This window comes from Sinocyclocheilus rhinocerous, unplaced genomic scaffold, assembly GCF_001515625.1.
Source record: "Sinocyclocheilus rhinocerous isolate Xijiao unplaced genomic scaffold, SAMN03320098_v1.1 scaffold389, whole genome shotgun sequence".
In the NCBI taxonomy this organism is placed as follows: domain Eukaryota; kingdom Metazoa; phylum Chordata; class Actinopteri; order Cypriniformes; family Cyprinidae; genus Sinocyclocheilus; species Sinocyclocheilus rhinocerous.
Genome location: NW_015652151.1, coordinates 19,468 through 42,743, shown reverse-complemented (window position 1 = coordinate 42,743; position 23,276 = coordinate 19,468). Strand labels below are relative to the sequence as shown.

The 23,276-nt window shown below is 34.4% G+C and overlaps 1 protein-coding gene across 1 annotated transcript in view; it reads right to left on the bottom strand.

Moving 5' to 3' along the window:
* The window catches only part of slc9a1a (solute carrier family 9 member A1a), a 23,325-nt gene extending 2,588 nt beyond the window's left edge, over positions 1 to 20,737 (bottom strand). The window contains exons 1-11 of the mRNA XM_016519490.1: positions 20,710 to 20,737; positions 20,099 to 20,559; positions 16,396 to 16,646; positions 10,137 to 10,354; positions 9,316 to 9,518; positions 5,268 to 5,357; positions 2,816 to 2,886; positions 2,247 to 2,423; positions 863 to 977; positions 661 to 762; positions 303 to 384 (exon numbers count right to left, since the gene is read on the bottom strand). Coding sequence (XP_016374976.1) covers positions 303 to 384; positions 661 to 762; positions 863 to 977; positions 2,247 to 2,423; positions 2,816 to 2,886; positions 5,268 to 5,357; positions 9,316 to 9,518; positions 10,137 to 10,354; positions 16,396 to 16,646; positions 20,099 to 20,559; positions 20,710 to 20,737 — 1,798 coding nt within the window. The remainder of the gene's footprint in view (positions 1 to 302; positions 385 to 660; positions 763 to 862; positions 978 to 2,246; positions 2,424 to 2,815; positions 2,887 to 5,267; positions 5,358 to 9,315; positions 9,519 to 10,136; positions 10,355 to 16,395; positions 16,647 to 20,098; positions 20,560 to 20,709) is intronic.
* Positions 20,738 to 23,276: the final 2,539 nt, after the last annotated feature.

Below are 23,276 nucleotides of genomic sequence, written 5' to 3'. Positions count from 1 at the left end.
CTCAAATGACTAAAATGTGACTAAGACTATTAAGCGTTTTTGTCTCAAGATTAAGACTAAATCAAAAATGCCTGTCAAAATGAACACTGGTAAGGAATATGGCTTGATTGTGTTGAACTTAAAAGTGTTGATCACTAGAGGGCACTGTACAACAAACTCTAGCCTGAATGATTGTCAATTCACAGCACATTCACTGAGAGGAAAGACCTGAGGCTGAATCCACTCCGAACAAAAGACAAAGATTTCAGTGACACAACAGGATCCTCAACTCGTATATCAGCGGTCCAGCAGAATAAACTCACCTGAAGCCAGTCGAGCTCGAGCGATGGTGGGGGAATCAGGAGGCGGAGCGGGAACAGTGAGGTAATTGTTCATCTGTGATATCTGAAAGTAGAGAGATAAAACCTTCAATGGTGACATTCTGTTAAGACTAATAAAGCACATTCAACCTATCAAGACCACCCATCTTTTTATATCAAATAGCGGCCAACTGAGATGATTTTTAATGGCCAGTGACAGTATAACAATGAATTAAGATGAATTTTACCTCGTTATTATATAAATAGTATGAATTAATAAGGCTATGGGCAGATTTTGAGCTATCTGAGAGTTTAGATGATCTGATAATGATGTTGTATCAGTCGATCATTAACTTCAAACCTTCTTTTCCAGCTCCTTCATTTTCTTCCGTTTGATAAGGATCTCATTCCAGCCGTCCTCGTATGGATCAGCAACCAGAGTGTGTCTGTTGTACGAGCGCAGCTGAAAATACACAAGACAATTTAGTTTGATCCGCGTTAATCACAGAAATAAAGGAAATACAAAAAGAGCAGTTTGAGAACAGGAAGTGGTGAGCGCTCACTCTCTGGCGGGTCCTCTGCAGGTTGGTGCGCAGGATCTTCCTGATCTCTTCCTCACGAGCCTTGGAGAGCTGCGGCAGTGCCCGGTCCTGAGGAGGCTTCTTGGGCTGGATGTTCCTGGAAAACATTTGAGATCAAAATAAAAAAAATTATTATCCTAGAACAAACACAAATTTCACAAAATCTACACACATTCCATGAATTCTAGAAATTCCACACATTCTCCATGCATTACATAAATTCCTTACACCTTCCATGCATTCTACATTCTATATGTATTATATAAACTGCGTACTCTCCACGCATTCTCTGTGCATTATATGAATTCCTCACACATTCCACATGCTATATGTATTTTACAAATTGCATGCATTCCACACATTCTCTAAATTCCCTACATGTTTCACATTCTATGCATTTCATAAATTGCATACTCGTACATTGCTTTACACATTTCACTCTCTATATGCATTCCACACTTTTTATGCATTCCACACATTCTCCATGCATTCTCTAAAGTCCATACACATTCCAAAAATTCCATGTATTCTAGTCGAATTCCACACAACCTCTAAATTCCTTACACATTGTATATGCATTCCATAAATTGTATACATAGCACACATTCTCCAAATTCAACATGCATTCCATAAACTGCAAACATTTCACATATTCTCCAAATTCCTTACACATTGTATATGCATTCCATAAATTGTATACATAGCACACATTCTCCAAATTCAACATGCATTCCATAAACTGCAAACATTTCACATATTCTCCAAATTCCTTACACATTGTATATGCATTCCATAAATTGTATACATAGCACACATTCTCCAAATTCAACATGCATTCCATAAATTGCATTCATTCCACATATTATTCATGCATTATATAAATTCTTTACACATTCCACACATTTAACACATTTTCTAAAGTCCATACACATTCCAAGAATTCCATGTATTCTAGTCGAATTCCACACATTTTCTAAATTCCTTACACATTCTATAATGTAATCCATCAATTGCATACATTCTACATACATTACATAAATTTTTTACACATTCCACACTCTACATGCATTCCATATCCTGCATGCCTTCCACACATTCTCCATGCATTCCATACACACCCAAAAAAATCCATGTATTCTCACCAAATTCCACACATTCCATGAATTCCACACATACTCCAAAACATGCATATTAATTCCACACATTCTTCATTCCTTCTATAACATCCCAAATGTGCTATAATCACTCCTTAAATCCAATGCACTTTCCATACACCTTATATAAGCATTCTACAAATTCCATATATTCTATTTGCATTCCATGAATTCTAAAACAGATCCTGATTATGGAGGTTGGAAGCACTCACTGCATGGAGACGGTGGACGGCAGGGCCGAGGGAAACTTGGCTCCGCCGCCGCTCTCCACCAGCTCGATGGCCTGCTTCATCTCCATCTTGTGGTAGAAGGCGATCAGCTGCGGTTCTTTGGAGCGCTCGCCTGCTATCAGGCACTTCTTCACGTACTTCTTATTGAACCGGTTCAGCCTGGAAATGAGAAGGAAAAGGTGAAGCTTTCATATGATCGTGGTTATTTTTATCCAGATAACAAACCCTGGCATTCAGTGTCATTACGGCAGAGAAACACTGAAGCTTTGTCTGGAATCCATGTGGAACATACTGACACAGTGCATTGAAATGAACCAAACTACATGTGGTTCTCCATATTCTTTCCAAATTTGATCCTAAAACTCACTTTCTCTGCTGCAAAAGATCCAGACTGTAAACTCAACCAACTAAACAAAAAAACACGTCTGGTTTTAAAACATCATCCAAATACCAAGACCAGACATAGGAATCGTTATGATTTCATATAGACTTCAAATAATCTTAAAATCGCACACAGAAAAGCCAAATTTGACTTTGAGTTACATACGTACTTGTCCTTCCAGTGATGATGTCCGTAATGTCCGCAGATGTCCTCGATGCCGGTTAGCAGATGGTCCAAAAACTAAAGACAATGAAATGACAATAGATAAGCTGTTTAGGAAACATAAACTACAATATCAATCAATAATGCTGAGATTATCAGTTAAACGGAAGCTGCAGCTGAACATGATGTTGATAATGAACATTAAATTGGACAGAAGAGAGATTTCTGCCAGTCACTCACAGCATTAACATGATAAGACGCTCATGCAAATAGGTGTTTCCATAGCAACAATAAGCTTTATGAGTGATGAATAAATGCCAATTTGTGGGCAAAATGTTCTGTACGGAGTTTTGTGGAGTGGATCCAAGCTCATGTCTGGCATACAAACTGCCACCTGCTTTTTCTAAAGAATATTCATATTAAATTCATATAATATAATAAATATACAGTATATGTTAAGTTAAATAATATATTTCTACATTTAAAGTTGTACAAGAACATACCTCATACATCAGAGAATGAATAGATACTCTTATTTTAATTTACTTTGTCAACATTTATGTTCATATTTAACTTTTTACATAAGAATGTATTCACTAGCATATTATTTGTTGCTGTGATCTCAAATCTAGTATGGAGAATAGTGATATTTCACTGGGGTTTTTCTCATCTGAATTGTTGTTATCATTATAAATGTTCTCAACGCTCCCAGCTATGGACAACCATTCATTTAATCTGCCCATTTATAACGGAGACGCCTCTGTTTACTGAGCACTGCACTCATGCTGTTGATGCCAAAACATTTACTGAGGCTCAGTGTGATTATTAGGGAAGCCTTTCTCCTGAACAAAAACACACGAGTCACTGCTTTAACGTACTGTGAGTGTTTGATTAGCCAGAGTTGTAAGAATTACATCTTTATATAATGTTATACTGTTGGTGCACACATTGTCATGCAGTTCCTTAAAGGAGACATATTATGCCCCTTTTTACAATTTGTAATATAAGTCTCTGGTGTCCCCAGAATGTGTCTGTAAAGTTTCAGCTCAAAATACTCCACAGATCATTTATCAGCGCTGTGGGTGGAAACTTACAGATTAAGGGGCGGTAATATTATAATGAGATCCCTTTGCCACGTCACCAAGGGAACGAAATCAGACTCGCTCGTTTTCTCAGACGCTTGCAGAAAAAGGCTAACCAAAACAAAGTTACTGGGTTAATCTTTTTCACGTTTCCTTGGTTGGTAGATGCACCCTGGAAAAGTCAGATTTTCATGATATGTCACCTTTAAGTGCTCTGGGTGGTTGCTAAGGTGTTGCTAGGTGATTGCTTACAGGCCCTCAAGTCTCTATGATACATACAGTCTGATTTTAAAAGGCTGCATTACATTGTTCTGATATTAAGGTGAAGATTAATTTTACCTAAAGAAAATTACTTCTATTCATAGGATGATTAAGACTTTTTGCATTGAGACATTTTCATGGAAATTAAACGTTTCCTGCAAAATTGTCATTAATGTGTTGCAACATTTTACTTGAGTTTGTCATTCCCAATTCTTGACAGTAATTCTCTTCAGATTCTATGTTTTACAGTATTTTTTTGAAACTTTAATTTACTTCAAATTTAAAGTATATACTAGTAAAGTATATTCTAACAAAAATAAAGCAATTTACAATTATGAGACTTTTTGCATTATGGTAAAGAGAATGCTTAATTGTCATGAAAATAATGTCACAATGCAAAAATGGGGTTCATTTTCTTCATACAAAATTTGACAATTTTCCCCCTGTGATTTAGCTGTGCAATGTTACCTGGAAACATTCTTATTCAACTAAAGAGTCTATTTTTAAGATAATTCAGATTTCTTGCATGGCGTCATTATTTTCATGACAATTAAGCACATTTTCCTGCTAAATTTTCATTAATGTTTGACATTCCCAATTCCTGATGGTGATTCTCTTTAGATTTTCCTGATGGCATTTACCATTTTAATAAAAAAAAAATCTTATTTTTAATTCAAATCAAAATATATTTTTATTTTATTATTATTTTTATATTATGGTTCAAAAATATCATAGTGGTTTACGAATGGGCTTAATTTTCTTAATTTTTTTTTCAAATATTTGTTCAAATATGACCTGGAAACATTCTAGGCATTTTATGTCTAAACAAAGACACCTGACACCTGTCATTCTAAACACATCAAGCTGTATTTCTGAATAAAACTGTGACTGTACCAGTATGTGACCAGCAGGTGGCACTCACACACACTCATCTTCAGTAGTACTGGATGTTACACAAACCCAAACAAGAGAACGAAATAATTAACTCATCTAAACCAGCCCTGCTTTATTGTGAACAAGACTGTGTAATCGAATCTATTCTGGACTGGCAGAATGTTGGGAAAGCATCAAATATTCCTGAATCACAGATGGGAGAAACTCAGAGATGAGCAGCACCTGTGTGTGAATCTCCTCATTAATAGATCGCTTCGTTTCCTGTTTCTTCTTCACCGCCAGGAGGTCCACCAGAGGTCGAATGGTCATGCCCTGCCAAAACAAAGAGAGAAGAGCGGAAATTGATGACTGCTCACAGATGGTCCTATTTAAATGCAAACGATACAGCTTTAGTCGTTTAAAAAATTGGATAACATAAAAAAGGATGGCACAATGCTAAGCAAATTGTTAAGCAAACCACTTATCAATGTCATCTTGAAAAATCAATATTTTTCTCACATGCATTGGCCCCAAAAAAAGGAGGTAAACCTAAAATTGCATGAGTCACTGCATTAGAAATAAAATAAAATAGCACTATTGTCACGCAAAACATTTCTTAAACACTTCTAAAACATCTTTCACTGCATTTGATATAGTTGCATTGCACCGCATAAAATAAAATTCAAACTATGCAGTGTGACATGGTTTGTGTGTGTGTGTGTATTTGAGACAAGAAAATGGGAATGTGATGGGAATAGAAAGGCATTTTACAACTCTTGTTCCGCTAAATAAATAAAATACGAAACCTTCTGACAACTAAAAGAATTGCATGTCATGACTAGCGAGCAATTAGATTAACACGCAGTGGGCGGCACCTCCTGTCCTGAGCTGTAATTCATAGCGTGTCCTGGCTTGTGCATGCATGATTATTCATACTACAGTGTGCTGAGCAATGGTGAAGGACAGAGGGGTGACTGTGACTGCAGTGTTTGTTACACTGGCGCTGTTTCTACGTGAAGAAGGTTCTTCCTCAAGGTCAGTCAGAGGCTGGCAGAGATCAAGATACCACCGCATGCAGCAATAGCAAATGCACCATCACATCTGACACTGCAAACGGTCTCCACCTTCCACTTCCTGCGAACAGCACAAACTCTATGCAGCGAGATCACAGATCTTTTGATAGATTTTAGATAGATCTGCATATAAAATAAAATGGATAAAAAACAGATATCATATGCATTGTCCCCAAAAGAGGTAAACCTAAAATTGCATGAATGTCACTGCTTTAAATTTAACTATGCATAATAAATAATTAACATTATATTTAAATTAAATTAAATTAAATTATTATATTATAAATGACTATATTTATATAATAAATGTTGCACTGTATAATAAAATAAAATAAAAGCACAATGGTCAAGCAAACCATTTCTAAAAACAGCTCTGTCACTGCCTTAGATATAACTGCATTGCACTGCACTGGATAAATAAAATAAAATAAAATAAAATAAAATATGAGGAGAGAAGACTGTTTTCAACATGTCTTCAAAGACATTTGTTAGGTAAGAAATGCAAAAAAAAAACAAAACAAAAAAACTAACATGAAATCATAATTGACTGCATTTACTTTCTTAACACGTTTTTATTATTAAAAAGGTTTTGTCTTGACTCTTTACTTTTAAAACAAGGCCTCAGTTTGATATTTTGATTAAATCTAATCCATTCATACAGTTTAAAGTGTAAAAAGTAAAGTAAATACTTTTTTGGGGTCACTTTATGTGACGCATTACTACAGAAAGAAACCACAACACAGACAATCACAAACACGTCGCAAACATGAAACACAGGTAGGGTAACACAAACCTCGCAATTTGAGACCTTCCCTTACGTCCTTGTTCAAATGTGTGAATAGAGACACAGTATTTAAACCTGACACCAACCAACAGCAGCGCACAGAGCAGAAGACAAACAATTCCTCTTCCAGCAGCCTCCACAAAGCAGAGAAAACCTCCTGAAAATTTCCACTGTAATCAATTCTCCACACTAAATCACCGAGTGCCTGACAGTGTCGTCTTGAGTCCCAGCGATGAGAGAAAACACCTCTGACACATTAAAACCTCAGGGGTTTACTGTTTCTGCAGGTTTTAGGAAGGTAAATTGAAGACGTTTTAAGATTAAGTAAAGAAAATGTAAGGAATAAATTAAACGGTGCAAAAACATTATCAATATGGTCTCTAAATGCAAAATTCTTGTATTAGCAACACTTCAGAAAAGTAAATACTTATGATATAAAAACTTGCATGTAAAAACTTATGGCTACTACAATATGGAAATAACTTTTATTGTACTTTCTGATCTTACTGCAAAAAACAGTTCTTCCTCTGTATTTTAGTCATTTTCCAGTGCAAATGTATTTTACGACATAAAATCAAGAAGCAAAATGAAGCAAATCTATCCATATCCATATAAGTGCACACATACATAAATCATATATTTTTTTACTTTTAATTACATTTTTTTAATTTTAGTTTTATCTATCTACTTATCTTAAATGTACAAATAAAAATTGCATTTATATATTATATATAAAAAAAGTGTATATCAAATATTTTTACTGAACTTTTAATTTGTACTTTATTTTAGGTTTATATAATATTACACATATATACGCAAATGTATTTTACGACAAAACCAAGAAGCAAAATAAGATTAAGAGAAATTGATCAAAATGAAGTAAGTTTATGATTAAACAAGAACAAATATCTGCCAATGAGCTCAGAAAAATCTACTTAATTCCCCAAGTTTTGGTTCCCCATTAACAGATATTTGCTGCTCTTTAAGCATAAACTTGCTTCGTTTTGTTCAATTTCTCAAAAAACAGGACTTTATATGTTCAATCTGCATCTCAAGTAAATGTGTCTTGATTTAAGGATGTTTAGATGTTTGTATTGGAAAACACGACAAAAGTACTAAGGAAGTAAATTATTTTGTCCAATGTATGCAAAATTTAATGCCATGACTTTCTGCTCTGATTTAAGACCTTTTTAAGACCCACAGAAACCTTGCAAAAACTCATGAGGAGATTACAATAGATCTGCAAAGCCGTTTTTATCTTTAACTTGAGGAGAACCATGATGCACTGACCCTGAGCTACTTGGACACGCTAAAACAACTCCAAAACATCAGCCACCATCAGTGAATCCACGATACAAACATGTGAAGATCTGGATCTCATCGTTTCTGTGTATTGTACACAGACTCTGTGTTGGTCCTGCTCTTTTGTAGCACTGTTTTTGAAGCCTCACGTTACAATATCAATCATTCAAAACAGAAACCAAGAGGGTTACTTTCAGGCCATTTTCAGCAGCTCATGCATATCTCAGAGCCATCGGGGCTCACAAAGAGCCGAGAGAGACAGAAGAAGAAGAAATAATGGTGTAAAATGCTCACTGCAAAAAAAACAAAACAAACCATACGAGAGCGTTCGATAATCCAGCAGCCAGTAAAACCTGATGGAGCGCAAGACGCTTCAATAACCAAGTCTGAGGCCATTACATCAATATATCAAACACAAGGTTGATGAGTAGCTAGGCCTGCACTAAATTCTGAAAGGAAATGAAATTCCACAGATTTCACTTTATGATTTTTAAACTAATTTCAGCAGAATTTTAAACACAAAAATATACACTTTAAGATAATTGTTTCATCATATTTGAAATAACTTCACAGAATTTCATTGATTTTCATTTTCAAATTCATTCCGCAGGATTATGTAAATTTTTGCCTAATCAGAGCTTGTGTTGGGCCAATTTAATAATTCTTTTTTCACAATATTACATTGATGCATCCTTGCATTGACTTTTTATAATTTATTATTTAATTGATTTTATAAATAAATAATTTTTTTTAATTTAAAGTAAATTATATTTTATATAATATTTTTATATAATATATCTATATCATACCGTATACCGTGATAAAAGCATGAGCAATTAATCGCAACATGAAAATTTGATACCGGCATATCCCTAATATATACACACACACACACACATATATATATATATACATATACACAAACTACACACAATAATACAATAAATATAATAAAAAGCGTTTATTATATCAAATATTTTTACTGAACTTTTAATTTCTACTTTATTTTAGGTTTATATATAATATTACATGTGCATATATTTATATATAAAGCGTGTGTATATCAAACATTTATTTTTTATTTTATTTTATTTATTTATGAATTATAACAACTTGAGAGGCGGTCACTGACCTGCACAAACACCGTGAAGAAGATGACAGTGATGATGGCGGTGAGGAACATGTTTCTCATGGGGAAGTGTTCAGTCTTCAGCAGGTAGACCAGGGAGAAGGCGATGGCTCCTCTCAATCCTCCATAAGCTATGATAAATTGGTCCTTAGAGGTGAGTTTGACGATACGGAACTTATTGATCACGAAGGTCAAGCCGACAACACCTTTGAATGAAGTACAACATTAATTAAACACAAGCATTGAAAAATGTGCCACCATTCACAACCTCAGGGCATTCACCAAATAGAACAGCTTCTTTAAATAGACAAACAGAAGTCATTAAGAAAGAAGTAAAATGAACCTTCCTTCCTCTCCCTCTCTCTCTCTATATATATATATATGTGTGTGTGTGTGTGTGTGTATGTGTGTGTATATATGTATGTGTATATGTATGCATGTGTGTATATATATTAGGGCTGCCACTAACGACTATTTTTATTTAGACTAATCTATCGACTAATTTGTCGATTAATCTAAACGATTAAATTCCCACAAAAAAAATAAATTTTACTTAAGAATATTTTGAACTCCGACTGGATTCGTCTGAAAGAAGAAAGTCATATACACCTAGGATGACTTGAGGGCGAGTAATTTATGGGCTAATTTTCATTTTTGGGTGAACTAACCCTTTAAAGATGATGGACCTTCCCTGAAGCCATGACGCAAATGCACACAATCGCAGTCACACCCCAGATACGGAAGTGAGACTTACTGAGTTATACTTCTAGTGAAATCTCGTGAATAATTAGCAGATTCAGGAGGTCCTGCTAAACTTCACTCACCCAGAACACGCGCCACCAGGCAGAAAATGAGGGTCGCCATCACGAAGGTCCAGTTCCACTCGTGCGGCCCGGCCACGGTCGACACTCCCAGGAAGATGAAGATGAGCGTGTCGCTCACGCTGCTCCACATCTTCAGGAAGTACTTGATGGTGGTGTGGGATTTATGGGAAATGTTGGCCTCCACGTAGGGACGCATGACGGCACCACATGCGATTAGCCTGGAGACAGAAGATTCATCTACGTTACTGACCTGACAATACTTCCTCCATATCATCTGATATCAAGATTTATCAAAATACTCATTTCATACCTTTAATAGGGATGTTTGTTAGACCTCCAGAATCAATTTAATCATAACTCTGTTTACAAGTAAACTCCACATTTAATTTTCCCCCACAAATTCTGTATTTTCCTTCTTTTTTTTTTTTTTTGTAGATGTGTTTTATGATTTATTACAAATTTATCATCACATATGGAATCTAATGAAATTACTTCATAAAAGTTTTGTAATCATTCTTTTAAAATCAAAAATATTTTGTTTGCTTAATATTACTTAAAAATAATAACAACAACAACTATAAAAGTAGGTGTTTCTAATAATAATAATAATACAATGGTTCCTAATGAAATTCATAAAAACATCTGACAATTAATTTACAGCAAAACACTGCATTTTTATTTTTTGTAAAAATAAGGCGCTGCACAACTGAACCTGTATACCATATAAATTAAAACGGATAAAAATATTTTGTTGGTATTACATTTCTTTAAAAATAATAATAATAATAATAATAATAATTACTTCTCAAAATGTATTTATTTATTTATATTATTTTATTTTCTGTCAAATAAGGTGCTGCACAGCTTGTATTCAAATATGGGTGAAAAAATATTTTGGGGTTCTATGATATTCCTTAAAATAATAATAATCATAATAATAATAATAATAATAATACAATATAGGCCCGGTTTCACAGACAGGGCTTAGACTAAGCCAGGATTAGGCCATAGTTCAATTAGGACATTTAAGTAATTTTTATAAACGTGCTTAGGAAAAAACATTACTGGTGTGTAGGGTTGGGTATCGAAAACTGGTTCCATTTTAGAACCGGTTCCAAATTTCCAAGAACCGGGTATTCAATAAGATGCGTGCATTTTGATTCTGCTTAACGATTCCTGCGCTCGCATTTTAATGTGATTAAAAACGATTTAAGTACAGGAACGGAAAGATCATGCGCCCTGTTTACGTGCAGCGCACACAAAGCGCAAGCGCGAGCACAGAGAACAGAGGTCGCGGTACGGGTTCCCGGTTTGTGTCCGTTCTCGAACCGTTCCGTGTATTTCCACTGTAGAAAAGGTTGTTCCGGGCCGAAACTGACTTCTTTCATATTTGTCGACCAATATGCAGAAAACTACGTCAGTCTAGATCATCATAAACACAGCCGTTTTCGTCTTACGTGAACGTAAACAGATGAGAAAGAAAACACACATGTACAGTATTTTTAGATCTGCGTGCGTTCGGTGTTAGAGAGACAGCAACTAGAGCCCTGCACTTCAGCCCGGGCCCGACGGGCCCCGACTTTTTTTACGCCCCTCGGGCCGGGCTTCGGGCCAATTTTCACGTCATAGTTCAGACGCGGGCCGGGCCTCAGGCCTGTTTTAGGCTTCTCCTTATTTTTATATTTTAGACATCCATCAATTAGTGATGAAAAAAATTGCCGCGCTGGTGGAAACAACACGAGACCGTGCTAGCGGCTCGACGGTGTTTATTGTCCCGCCAGCAGCAGTATGGTGTTACCATAAATGTGACAGGGGGAAATAGTAAGGAGATATTTGAGTAATTTACTAATAAACTAGTGTTTTCTGAGTCGGTGTCGCAAGGATGAATTTAATATTTGAAATTTATATTAATCTAGTTGTTTTTGCTGTGGTATTTTTTTTTAAAGCATGGGCAAAATTCCTCTTGCAGTGTTCTGTAGGCTGCTGATTTTTGCTCGTGTTATTCAGCTGCAACAGAATGCTTTGTAAAAAGATAATAAATGTTTGACATCTAAATGTTTGACTTAATTTTTTTTAATATTGGATTTTTTATCTTATTGGAATCGAAACTAGGAATCGATAAGAATCGGAATCGGAATCGGAATCGATAAAATTCAAACGATACCCAACCCTACTGGTGTGCATCTTGAGACAAAACAAAGGCACTGATATATTTTAAGATCAGTCAGTGCAAGTTTCTTTCAGTTGAAACAGCTCAGACTTACATTTTAGTCTAGGACTAGGCTTAAGCCTTGTCTGTGAAACCGGGGGATAATGTTGCAATAAATGGTATTTATTATTATTATCATTATTAACTACTTTGACAAGTTTTACTATATAATAGTAATACATTTCTGTCACAATTTGCCCTACAGTCAGTTGGTCCAAGGGTTGAATTTCGACAAGCCCTTGCATAATCACACCATGCCAACAATTTGCATCACTTTCAATAAATCATCAAAATACATCAGCATACACCCTTTAAAATGAACATCTGGATTTCCCTCATTTAGCTCGACGTGTGAGGAACTAATTCCACCTACAGTCGAGTCTCAAAGGTGTCAAATTAGCTGAAGTGACTGGGTTTTGTCTGAAAGTGGAGGCAGTGCAGGATTATGGGGTGTGATTCAATGTCTAACTATCTCCACCTGATAAACACAAAGTTAACAGAGGAGGGTCGCGTGAACCGAACTGACGCAGTTTCACCTCTGATTGGGATCATGATCAGGGCTGATCATTTTAACTCCTGGGCTTGTGAGTAGTGTTGCTTTCGTCAACGAAAATTATGACTAAACTCAGTTTTCGTCGACTAAAACTAGACTAAAATGCTCAGACTTTTAGTTGACTAAAACTTGACTAGACTAAAAAGAGTATGAACGTGACTAAAACTAATAAAAACTAAAATGACAGTTTCACACAAAGACTAGACTAAAACTAAAATTAAAACAGGCCGCCAAAAGCAACACTACTTGTGAGGCTCCTCCTGTTCTCATTTGTTCCTCTTTTAAAAGGGCATCTGTGACAACTCTTCCTGTGACCGCAGTGAGCCGTGCCTTCAGGAGCAATGCTTTGTATAATAGGCTATTTCACAGCTCAAGAAAAAGAAATGTGCTGTTTTATAGAGCAATAAGCATTCTAGACTGTGTGTCATTTTTAGATAAAATGACTTTTTTTATACAAGGGTAAAAAGGTACATCATGTCAAGCAAATGCATGCATTAATGTCAAGATCTTGTAACTCAAAGGGTAGATACGAGATATTGTTGCTAAGGTCATTCCAAGATACATAAACTCATATGTAAAACAGTTAGAAAACAATCTGCCAAATGCATAAAATGTAAACTACCATTCAAACAGTGGTGTCGAGTTTGAAAGTTCTGATTTTTTTAATGTTTTTGAAATAAGTCTCTTATGCTCAACATTTATTTAGTCAAAGATACAGTAATAACAGTAATATTGTGAAATATTATTACAATTTCAAATAGCTGTTTTCTAAGTAAATATATTTTAAAAATGTAATTTATTTCTGTGATCAAAGTTGAATTTTCAGCATAATTACTCCAGTCTTCAGTTTTTTCAAATTCTGTGTTTTCTATATTAAATTCTATTTTTTCTGGATTATTTGTTTGATGATTTACTAGAAATGTATCATCAAATAAGGGTGTCTAATGAAATCACTAAATAAAACTTTAACAATTTAATCAGTCTTTTAAAATCAGATGAAAATATTACAAATTTACAACAAAACATTTTCAGGCAAGGTGCTGCACAACTTTAAAAAACAATAATACTGCAACGGTTTCTAATTAAATTAAAACATAAAACTTTTTTTTACCTTTTTTTTAACAATTTAATAAATATTTTAAAAGTAATCAAATATAACAATTAAAACCAAGCATTTTATTTTTTTGTCAAATAAGGGGCTTTTATTATCAATGTTGAAAACAGTCGCGCTGCTTCATATTTTTGAGAAAACTTTGATGCATTTTTTTTCAGGATTCTTTGATAAATATAAAGTTCAAAAGAACAGCATTTACATGAAACTATTTTATAACATTATAAATGTATTTACCGACACTTTAAATCAATTTAATGTATCCTTACTGCCTTTAATTTTTTTCAAAAAGAAACAAACAAATCTTTAAACAATATTACACCACCCAGCCTGTCCATTTTTAATCGCTTGTTGTAATGGGTGGATCAGTTCTGCAGACCTTGAGACACATTGTGAATCACTGCTTCATCTCCAGGCCTGTCAGAGCTTCAGACTCTTTTTATCATCCACTCGAGCGTCACCAGATCATAACCGAGAGCCTTCTTCAGTGCCGAAGTATTGACCGAGCTCTGACAGCCTGTTACTTACGAGCAGTGACTCCAAGACGCCTTTAGACGATAGATGAGAAAAACCAGCCCTGACCTGCTTCATCTGGCCCTGTTTATTGATTTTATCATTTAGTCAGAAACAGAATACGCTCTTGTGCAATTTTGGAGAGTCCTCTGCAAACATTTTCAAAATAAAAAAAGCCCCATAAAATTACAACTTATTTAATGTTAAATAAATTCAACATGAATGCATGCTCCTGCTCTTTTTTACTCCAAATAAAAAAAATTTTTATGCAAAATTTCACAGAATCCAGAAAAATAAAATGGAAAAGAGATTTGAAGATCTGTTTCCATTTTCATTCTGTGTTTTATTATTTAATACAAATTTATCATCAAAAAATGTGTCTAATGAAATGAATTCAAGCTTTAACAATTGAATCAATCTTTTAAAATGTAATCAAATGAAATATAATTAACTAATTGATTAATTTAGCATGTTGCATTTTATTTTGCATCTTATTGTGCACAATTTATTGGTGCATGTTATTCCAAATAAAAACGTTTTAGCAAAATTTAATAATGGTCGACCGATATGTGTTTTTTGACAGCCGATGCCGATATCTTGGAAAGCAGGGTGGCCGATGGCCGATATAAAGCCGATATAATTGTATTTATTTTAATTAATATTTAAGAAATTTGAAATCATTTGAAAATGTAAAAGCAATCGTTATAATACTTTTTGTATACATTTTAATTCCTTTGTTTAACAGTTCTATCTCATTATTAGACAGACTTCTGCCCGTGGACAGAACTGTTAACGACGACAGCGAACAAGAGGGAGAATGTGAGCACTGTGTGTTCACTGCTCAGGTGCTGCCGCTCTCAGCGCCGTCAAAATAAAAGTCCCGCCTCGAACGCATCGGTCAAACAGAAAAACTTATCGGCCGATGCCGATATTTGAAAAATGCCAAATATCGGCCGATATATCGGCCTTGGCGACCACTAAAATGTAATAACTCATTTTAGTAAACAGGGCTATTATAGTTAACTAAAACCATAAAAAACACATTTGCATTAATTTAAATAAAATAAACTTTAACTGAAATTTAAAAAAAAACTTTTTAGTTTTAGTTTAAAATAAACATTTTATTTCAACTAGTTGCCAAGGCAGCTTTTACCATTTTCATGTGGTTTACTTGACTAAAATAACTAAAACTAAAAGTTAAATAAAAATTTATAAAAACTATATAGTCATATTTAAAAGAAAACTAATAAAGATGACAAAAAACGTGAGCTAAAATTTAAATTAAACTAAAGACATAAAAAACTATTTCATTAACTGGAATAAAATAAACTTTAAATGAAATTTAAAAATATAAAAACAAAACGTCAACTTTAATTTCAGCAACATTTTCTATTTTCATCAAGCTTACATAATTAACTAAAACAACTAATTCTAAAAAAATTACTATAGACCTATTTAAAAAATAATAATAAAAATGACTGCTAAAAAAACTGCTAAAACTTCAACTCAAATGAAAATGAAACAAAATAATTTGCGTTACTTGAAATAAAGTAAACCTTAATTGAGAAGTACTAAATGTACTAAAATAACTAAAACTAAAAAAAATTAAGAAACTAAAAAACTAAAACATTTAAAATAGAAACCAAATAAAATTTTAAATTTTTTTAATATATATATTTTTTAATATATATAAAAAATAAAAAATGTATAAAAAATATATAGACTAAAATAAAAATGACTAAAACTTAATCTCAAATTACAATAAAAACAAAAAATCTTAAAATAAAAAATAATTCAAAATATTAGCAAAACACTGTAATGGTATCTCAATGATAGTGAAATGACACTGCTAGTAAATGAAGCGGTGACTTACGCCATGATGCCGGACAAATGAAACACCTCCGCTGACAGGTAAGCCATGTAGCTGTAGACGAAGACGAACAGAGGCTCGATGACGCGCGTGTGCGAGGTGAAGCGGGACGTGAAGGCTGCCAGGATGCCGTAGATGGCACCCACCACGATACCGCCCAACGACACCACCAGAAAACACACGATACCCAGAAACACATCCATGACAGTGATCGAGCCCACACTGCTGTACTCCTCAAAGAGATGATACAGCACCTACAGACAGAACACCAGGAAGTGTGCATCAGAAATGAACAGCATCCACAGCATTAGAGCCACAGGCAGCTTAACAAAACATACAGGCCTGGTTTCACAGACACGGCTTAGTTTAGGCCAGGATTGTCCATAGTTCAATTAGGACATTTCAGCATCTTTTAGAAATGTGCCTCAGAAAAGAAAAAAAGCATTACTGGTGTGCATCTTGAGACAAATTAATGGCACTGACATATTTTAAGATCAGTCAGTGCAAGCTGCTTTCAGTTAAAAGAGCTCAGACATGCATTTTAGTCTGGGACTAGGCTATTAAGCCTTGTCTTTGAAACCGGGCATAGTGTTAACAATGGTATTAAAATTAACATTTTATAATTTCAATTACATTTTTTAGTTAACAATTTTAATTAATATTATATTTATATAAAAAATTTTTTTAATGTATTACTATTTTTAGTTAACATTAAAATTTAATTTTTGAGCAATATATATATAATTTATTAATGATATATTATAATGTATTATAAGTGATATTTTTTAATAAACCATTATAGTCAATTATAATAAATAGTATATATAATTTATTTGAATGAATATACCGTATATTAGATTAAATAATATATATGAACAACACATTTTTTATTTATTCTAATTATACTTCATTATACTTATTCATAATATATGTTAATTAATATACAGTATCAGAAGAATATATATACACACACACCCACACTTAATATATTAATTGAATCAATTATAATGATATATTTCTTATTTGCATAATTAAATTAAATTATTAAATTGACTCGCAGACGTACATAAATAAATATAGTATTACTATGATAAAATATATTTTATTTATTTACATTTATTTAAATTATATCAATTCTTTCATTTATTATTTATTTATTTATTTAGTTAGTTAGTTAGACAGATAGCTAGTTGGTTAGTAAGTTAGTTCAACACATTAGCTAAGACTGCATCACAAGGTTTCTTGCTTAAATTTACGAAAATTTGTAAACATCAAGATTTAGTATTTTTTCCTCGTGCGGAGATACACAGAATTAGACTTTATGAAGTGCATTAAATATTATCAGATCCTTTTGTCCTTGTGCAAAAAAACTCAATAAACATTTATTTACTGCTTCCCAGTGGAGTCGTACAAAGCAGGACAACCAATACTCCTCAGATTAGCAGAGGAGGACTTCACTGAACACCTGATGTCATGTTTGACTTCTTTCATTGATCACCTCTAAGTGTGATTTGTTTCATTGACCACTCGAGACAGAAGCTCACTGAAAGCACGAGGTCAAGCAGTCAAGGAAAAACAGTTGAGGTAATGGAAACGAGACGCCTCTTCACAAGACTCAATCAGCTGATAAACTGAGCTGTGAGAGGGAATTCTCCCAGAGAGAGAAGGACTGGAACAATCCCATAGATTATACAGAGACTAGCGGCTGATCGATAGAGAGCTACAACAGCCCAGGCAGGACACAATAAATGACATACTGCCAATAACTAATATAAAATAATAACACCATTTAATTAAAATGACAATTAAATTAATTAAAATAAAATTACATATTAATATTATGAGAGTAAATTTCAATATAATTATATTCTAAATATATACAAACCAAACACCAATGACTTGTACATATGGGTGCAGACATTTTAGACACTTCCAAAACTGTTGCAGCAGAGATGAAAATACAATTTTTAAAGACATGAATTGTTTCCATCTTTGTTGCCACAGTTTTGGAAGTGCCTTTTTCTGTTCTAAAGAAGGATGTGTCCCAATACTTTTGTCCATATAGTGTATGTACAAGTCATTGGTTTTTTGGCTCAAGGTCTGCATTTAAAGTCACACCAGAGGTGTTCAGCTGCTTTCTGCAGACCAGCCAAGTTCTTCCACACTGACTCAATCAATCATTTCTTTTTTTAACCTTGCCTTATACACAGAGGCATTGTCATGTTAGAATAGAAAAGGGTCCTGTCCAAACTGTTGCTATAACATTAGAAGCACACCATTATCTATAATATCATTATATGCTTAAACATTAAGATCTATCTATCTATCTATCTATCTTAAATAATTTACAAACTATATTATTTGAAAATAAGAATATTTTTCTCATATATATATATATATATATATATATATATACACATATTTATATATGACATATATATAACATATATACAAACACACAGACATTATACACCAGGGTTCCTCAATAGGCGGCCCGCGGGTCACATCCGGCCCTTGAGAGAAAAATGTTTGGCCCGCGCTAATTTAAAATAATGTGGCATGAAAATTCAAACCCAGCACCAGACAGCGACATTAGTCTGACACCGTGTCTACACCGGGCGCGAGCGGCGCGGCACGACGCAACAAAATACAATAGAATCCATTATAAACAGTGATGCTGTCTACACTGGATGCGGAGCGGCGCGACACGACAAATCCCCAACAGTAAACAGATCCCTCGTTCTATATATGACGTACTGCAGTGTTGCCAAGTCCGTGGTTTTAGTGGGCTGCCGCGTGTGTTTTTTTTCATGTCCACGGGTTGAAGCGACCCCAATAACGTGATATTTATGTAATATTTAACCCCTGGAATGCGAATTTTACCAGGAGATAAACAGTTATCCCTGAATAGTTTTGAGTGAGTGAGTGAGTGACTGACTGACTGATAGCATCTTTGTTATAAAACACACGTGTTGGTTCACATTGAGTTCACAATTTTAACGTAGCCTACCACAGTTTTGCTTTGATTTATTTTCAAGATCTGAGGTAAAATATCTGTTGTTGCTTTCAGTATGGCTATAAAGGTCATGCAAAATAATATTCAAACATTAGACACTTTTAACATTGAATTAAGCACATAATCATTAAACTATTATCAGCTGCAAAATCGACGAAAATAGAAACCGTTTCGAAAATAGAATCCCCTGTCGCGGGTGGTTAGGACAAAAACTACATGGAAAAGATACCTTTTATCAGTCTGGAGATGAGCAGGAACAGTTGACTTGCATGGCAGACATGAAGATCCAGATTTTTAGTTTGTTCATTTGTTTTTTAATATTAATATTAATTTAATATTAATTACAATTTAAAAATGTTCATAATTGTTTGAACAAAATAGACTACTGGGGGGAAAAAAATCTGAATATTTATCTTATGACTCTTTAAATAATATATTGAGGAACCCTGTTATACACACACACTTACATATAATTAAAATAATTAGAATAAATAAACAGTGATTGTATACAAATATATTATTGATTATTTTAAACCTTAAATTATTTATCTCTATATGTCTGTTAATTTTTGTATAGATGTATTATTTTTTTAATTTATAGCTCACACACACACAAATAAATATATAAATAATTAGAATAAATAATATAAACAAATACTATTTTTTTTTTCATAAGCTCAGTGTACTCACCACAGTGACGGCGTCATTAAGTAAAGACTCTCCGAACACCAGGATGTGGAGCAGCTCGTTAATATGGATCTCCTCAAACACAGCCAGAACAGCCACGGGGTCCACAGCCGAGATGATGGAGCCGAACAGCAGGCACGACAGCAGGTCCACTGTCACCAGTCTATGGCCCTCCAGCTGGCAAACGCCGTACAGCAGACCACCAACGAAGAAGGCATTCCAGAGCGTTCCCACCACTGCAAACATGAGAATAGTGCCCAGGTTCTCAGTGAATTGCCGTATGGGCAAGAAGTAGCCGGCGTCGAGGATGATGGGAGGCAGCAGGTACAGGAAGAAGATCTTGGACTCCAGCACCGGAGGGATCTCGCCTACCAGCTTCATGAGACCGCCGACCAGCAGGCCCACCACGATCAGCAGACAGCTCTCCGGCACGATGGAGGACAAGCGAGGGATCAAGTGGAACCCTGAAAGAGAGTGAGGGACATGGATGCATCAAGACAGGACAACTGCAATCATTAGTCATTCATATAATTAGTGACGCTCCAAAAGTCTTTTTTTTACCAGAAACACAGAAACCAAAATTTTCCAAATTTTAACCAAGCGTTAACCACTACTTTTGCCGAAATTGCAAAAGTAATACATTTTTGCTGTTCCGGACAAATATTTTTGGTTGCGACAATTTCCCTAAATTCATCACCAAATCATCACTAATATAATATAATATAATGTAATGTAATGTAATGTAATATAGAAGTGAACTGCTGGAAGCAAAAGAAAAGCACTTTATATTCAGTAAATCTGATGATTAATGCAGTTTATAGTCTCACTTTGGTGTTTGGCTTCAGTTCTCTGTACACTAATTAATATTTGGATTAACATATACATTAATTACAATTGGACAAATTTGGCCCATTCCATGTAAATTAGATTTATGGCAATTTTGAATAGCCAGTTTATGGCAATAACCAAATGAAATGCTCATGCGGTGTAGAGTCGCAGCAGAAACGACATCAGTGTGAAAACTCAGTGTGATCCTGCAGTTGCAGCTGCGCTGATGCTCTGCTGACATGAGAAACCGGTGTGAACCTCAGAGCTGCAGAATGATGTCAAAAGTGTCGGAGCCTCATGACAGGGTCACAATCAAGAGTGTGTAGTTGTGGGAAAAAAAAGGTCACATTTCAGCCCTAATGCCAGTTAAACTGCTTACCTGAGAGCCGAAAACATTTCAACACACTTCCATTCTATCATCTCTGGTTTGTCATAAGCTTTGTAAGGTTATTATGACCGGTGATAGGAAATCTGTCTATGGAACAGTGATGCATCTGAAATATATTTAAAGACTGACGTCGTCTTCATTTCAACTGAAGAAAGTCACTACAATTATCTACGTAAGCACATACGCAGATCTGTGACACGACAACAGTCAGCAGAGAGCAGGCCCTGGAGACGAGCTCAATTAAAACCTCTGAAAGGCCTTCGCAGGGAGTAATGGATCTTCTTATAATGGCTCTGGTCTTTCGTTTCTCCAGCTCAACCCAGAGGTCAACATTTAGCTGGTTAACATTGTACAGTAGCTACAACATTAATGGAGGAAATAAGCCTGTTCCTCCACTGACAGCCATACAAATATTATGCAATCAACATAACAGTTTTGTATTAATTTGTCTATATGCACATGCATCAGAAGTAGGGATGCACCAAAATGAAAATTCTTGGCCAAAGCCGAACGAAATGAAACACTGGACCGAAGGCCAAATGCCGAATACCGAACACGGTTTTTCACATTTTTTTCCCCCATGTAGGCCTATTTTGCCACTTTTTTTCACCACTGCATTAATTAAATAGCCAAAATGTGCAAAATGTTTTGTCCTGCTTTTCAAAAAAAAAAATCAATTACAAAACAACAATTTAAAAATATTTACTTAACACTGAACTTTTTTTTTTTTTTTACATTCTAGCAGACATTATACCAACAAAGCACAATTTAAGTTAGTAAAATAATATTTTTTGGCCATTTTTGAGACTTGAATCAGGTATGTATTTTTTACTGTACAAATAAAGGCAGCCTTGCTGAGCAGAAGATAATTATTTTAAAACATTAGAATATATTACAGATCCCAATTTGAACACTATGTGTGAATGTTATAATAAATGTATTAATAGAGCTGTTGTAGGGTCATTATTATTATTGTCTTACTTTTTATTTCATTTTACACAACAACAGTAAAATTACAATACTATCATTTATGAATGTTGGAGTTGTTGTTTTTTCTCGGCTTTTATTTTGGCAGAAACCCGCAGGAAGATTTCAGTGCTTCTTTTCGTTAACAACAGCATGCAGATTTATAAATGATTCTCATTACGAATTTGGGAAGATGTTTGTCGCACGCATCACATTGTCACATGCCTTTAAAAAAAATTTATTTTCCTCGCGCTTTGGACTTTGAACCCTGGCGCCGCGAGCTCGTGCAGCGCTGTTTGAATACATGCAATTCGTGCGTGCATTAGAAAATATATCATTCTGCAGTTTATTTACTAATCGTTTGAGGCCATTTCACAATTTCAATCATCATACAGTAGCCTAACCACCAGCATCAGCCACCTCTTCTTCTCATCGGAGACAAGTGATGCAGCACTAAACAGTCTCTCGCTGTCTGTGCTTCGTGCTTGTAATGAATTCTGCGTCTTTCTCTGAAAGTTTTAAATACTTTCACACTGCCGACATGTTTTGCTGCATTAATGTGTGCCTCTATTTGATCGTGTTAGTCATTGTTAGGTACATATTATTCAGCCTTTTTGCTTATTCGGCTTATTGCATAATTTCGGTTGCCGAATATTCGGTGCATCCCTAATCAGAAGGATAGGAAGTATTTTTTCAGTGTTTTGTTAAAAGTGTCCTGTTAAAAGTAGTAACAAGTTTAACAACCTGTGGTTTGTTACATTCTGTAAAAGAACATTTAAAAAAGTCAAAACAAACTAATTGTAAAATAAAATAATAAAATAAATAACATTGGCTTAGTTTTACTAGTTTATCGAAAAAAATTATAAATAACTAAATTAAACAAAAAAATAAAATAAATAGCTTCCCCTTAATTTTACTGTATTATCAAAATTACAATATAATATAATTATTAAATAAATAAATAAATCACTTCAGTTTAGTTCCACTGGATCATCAAAA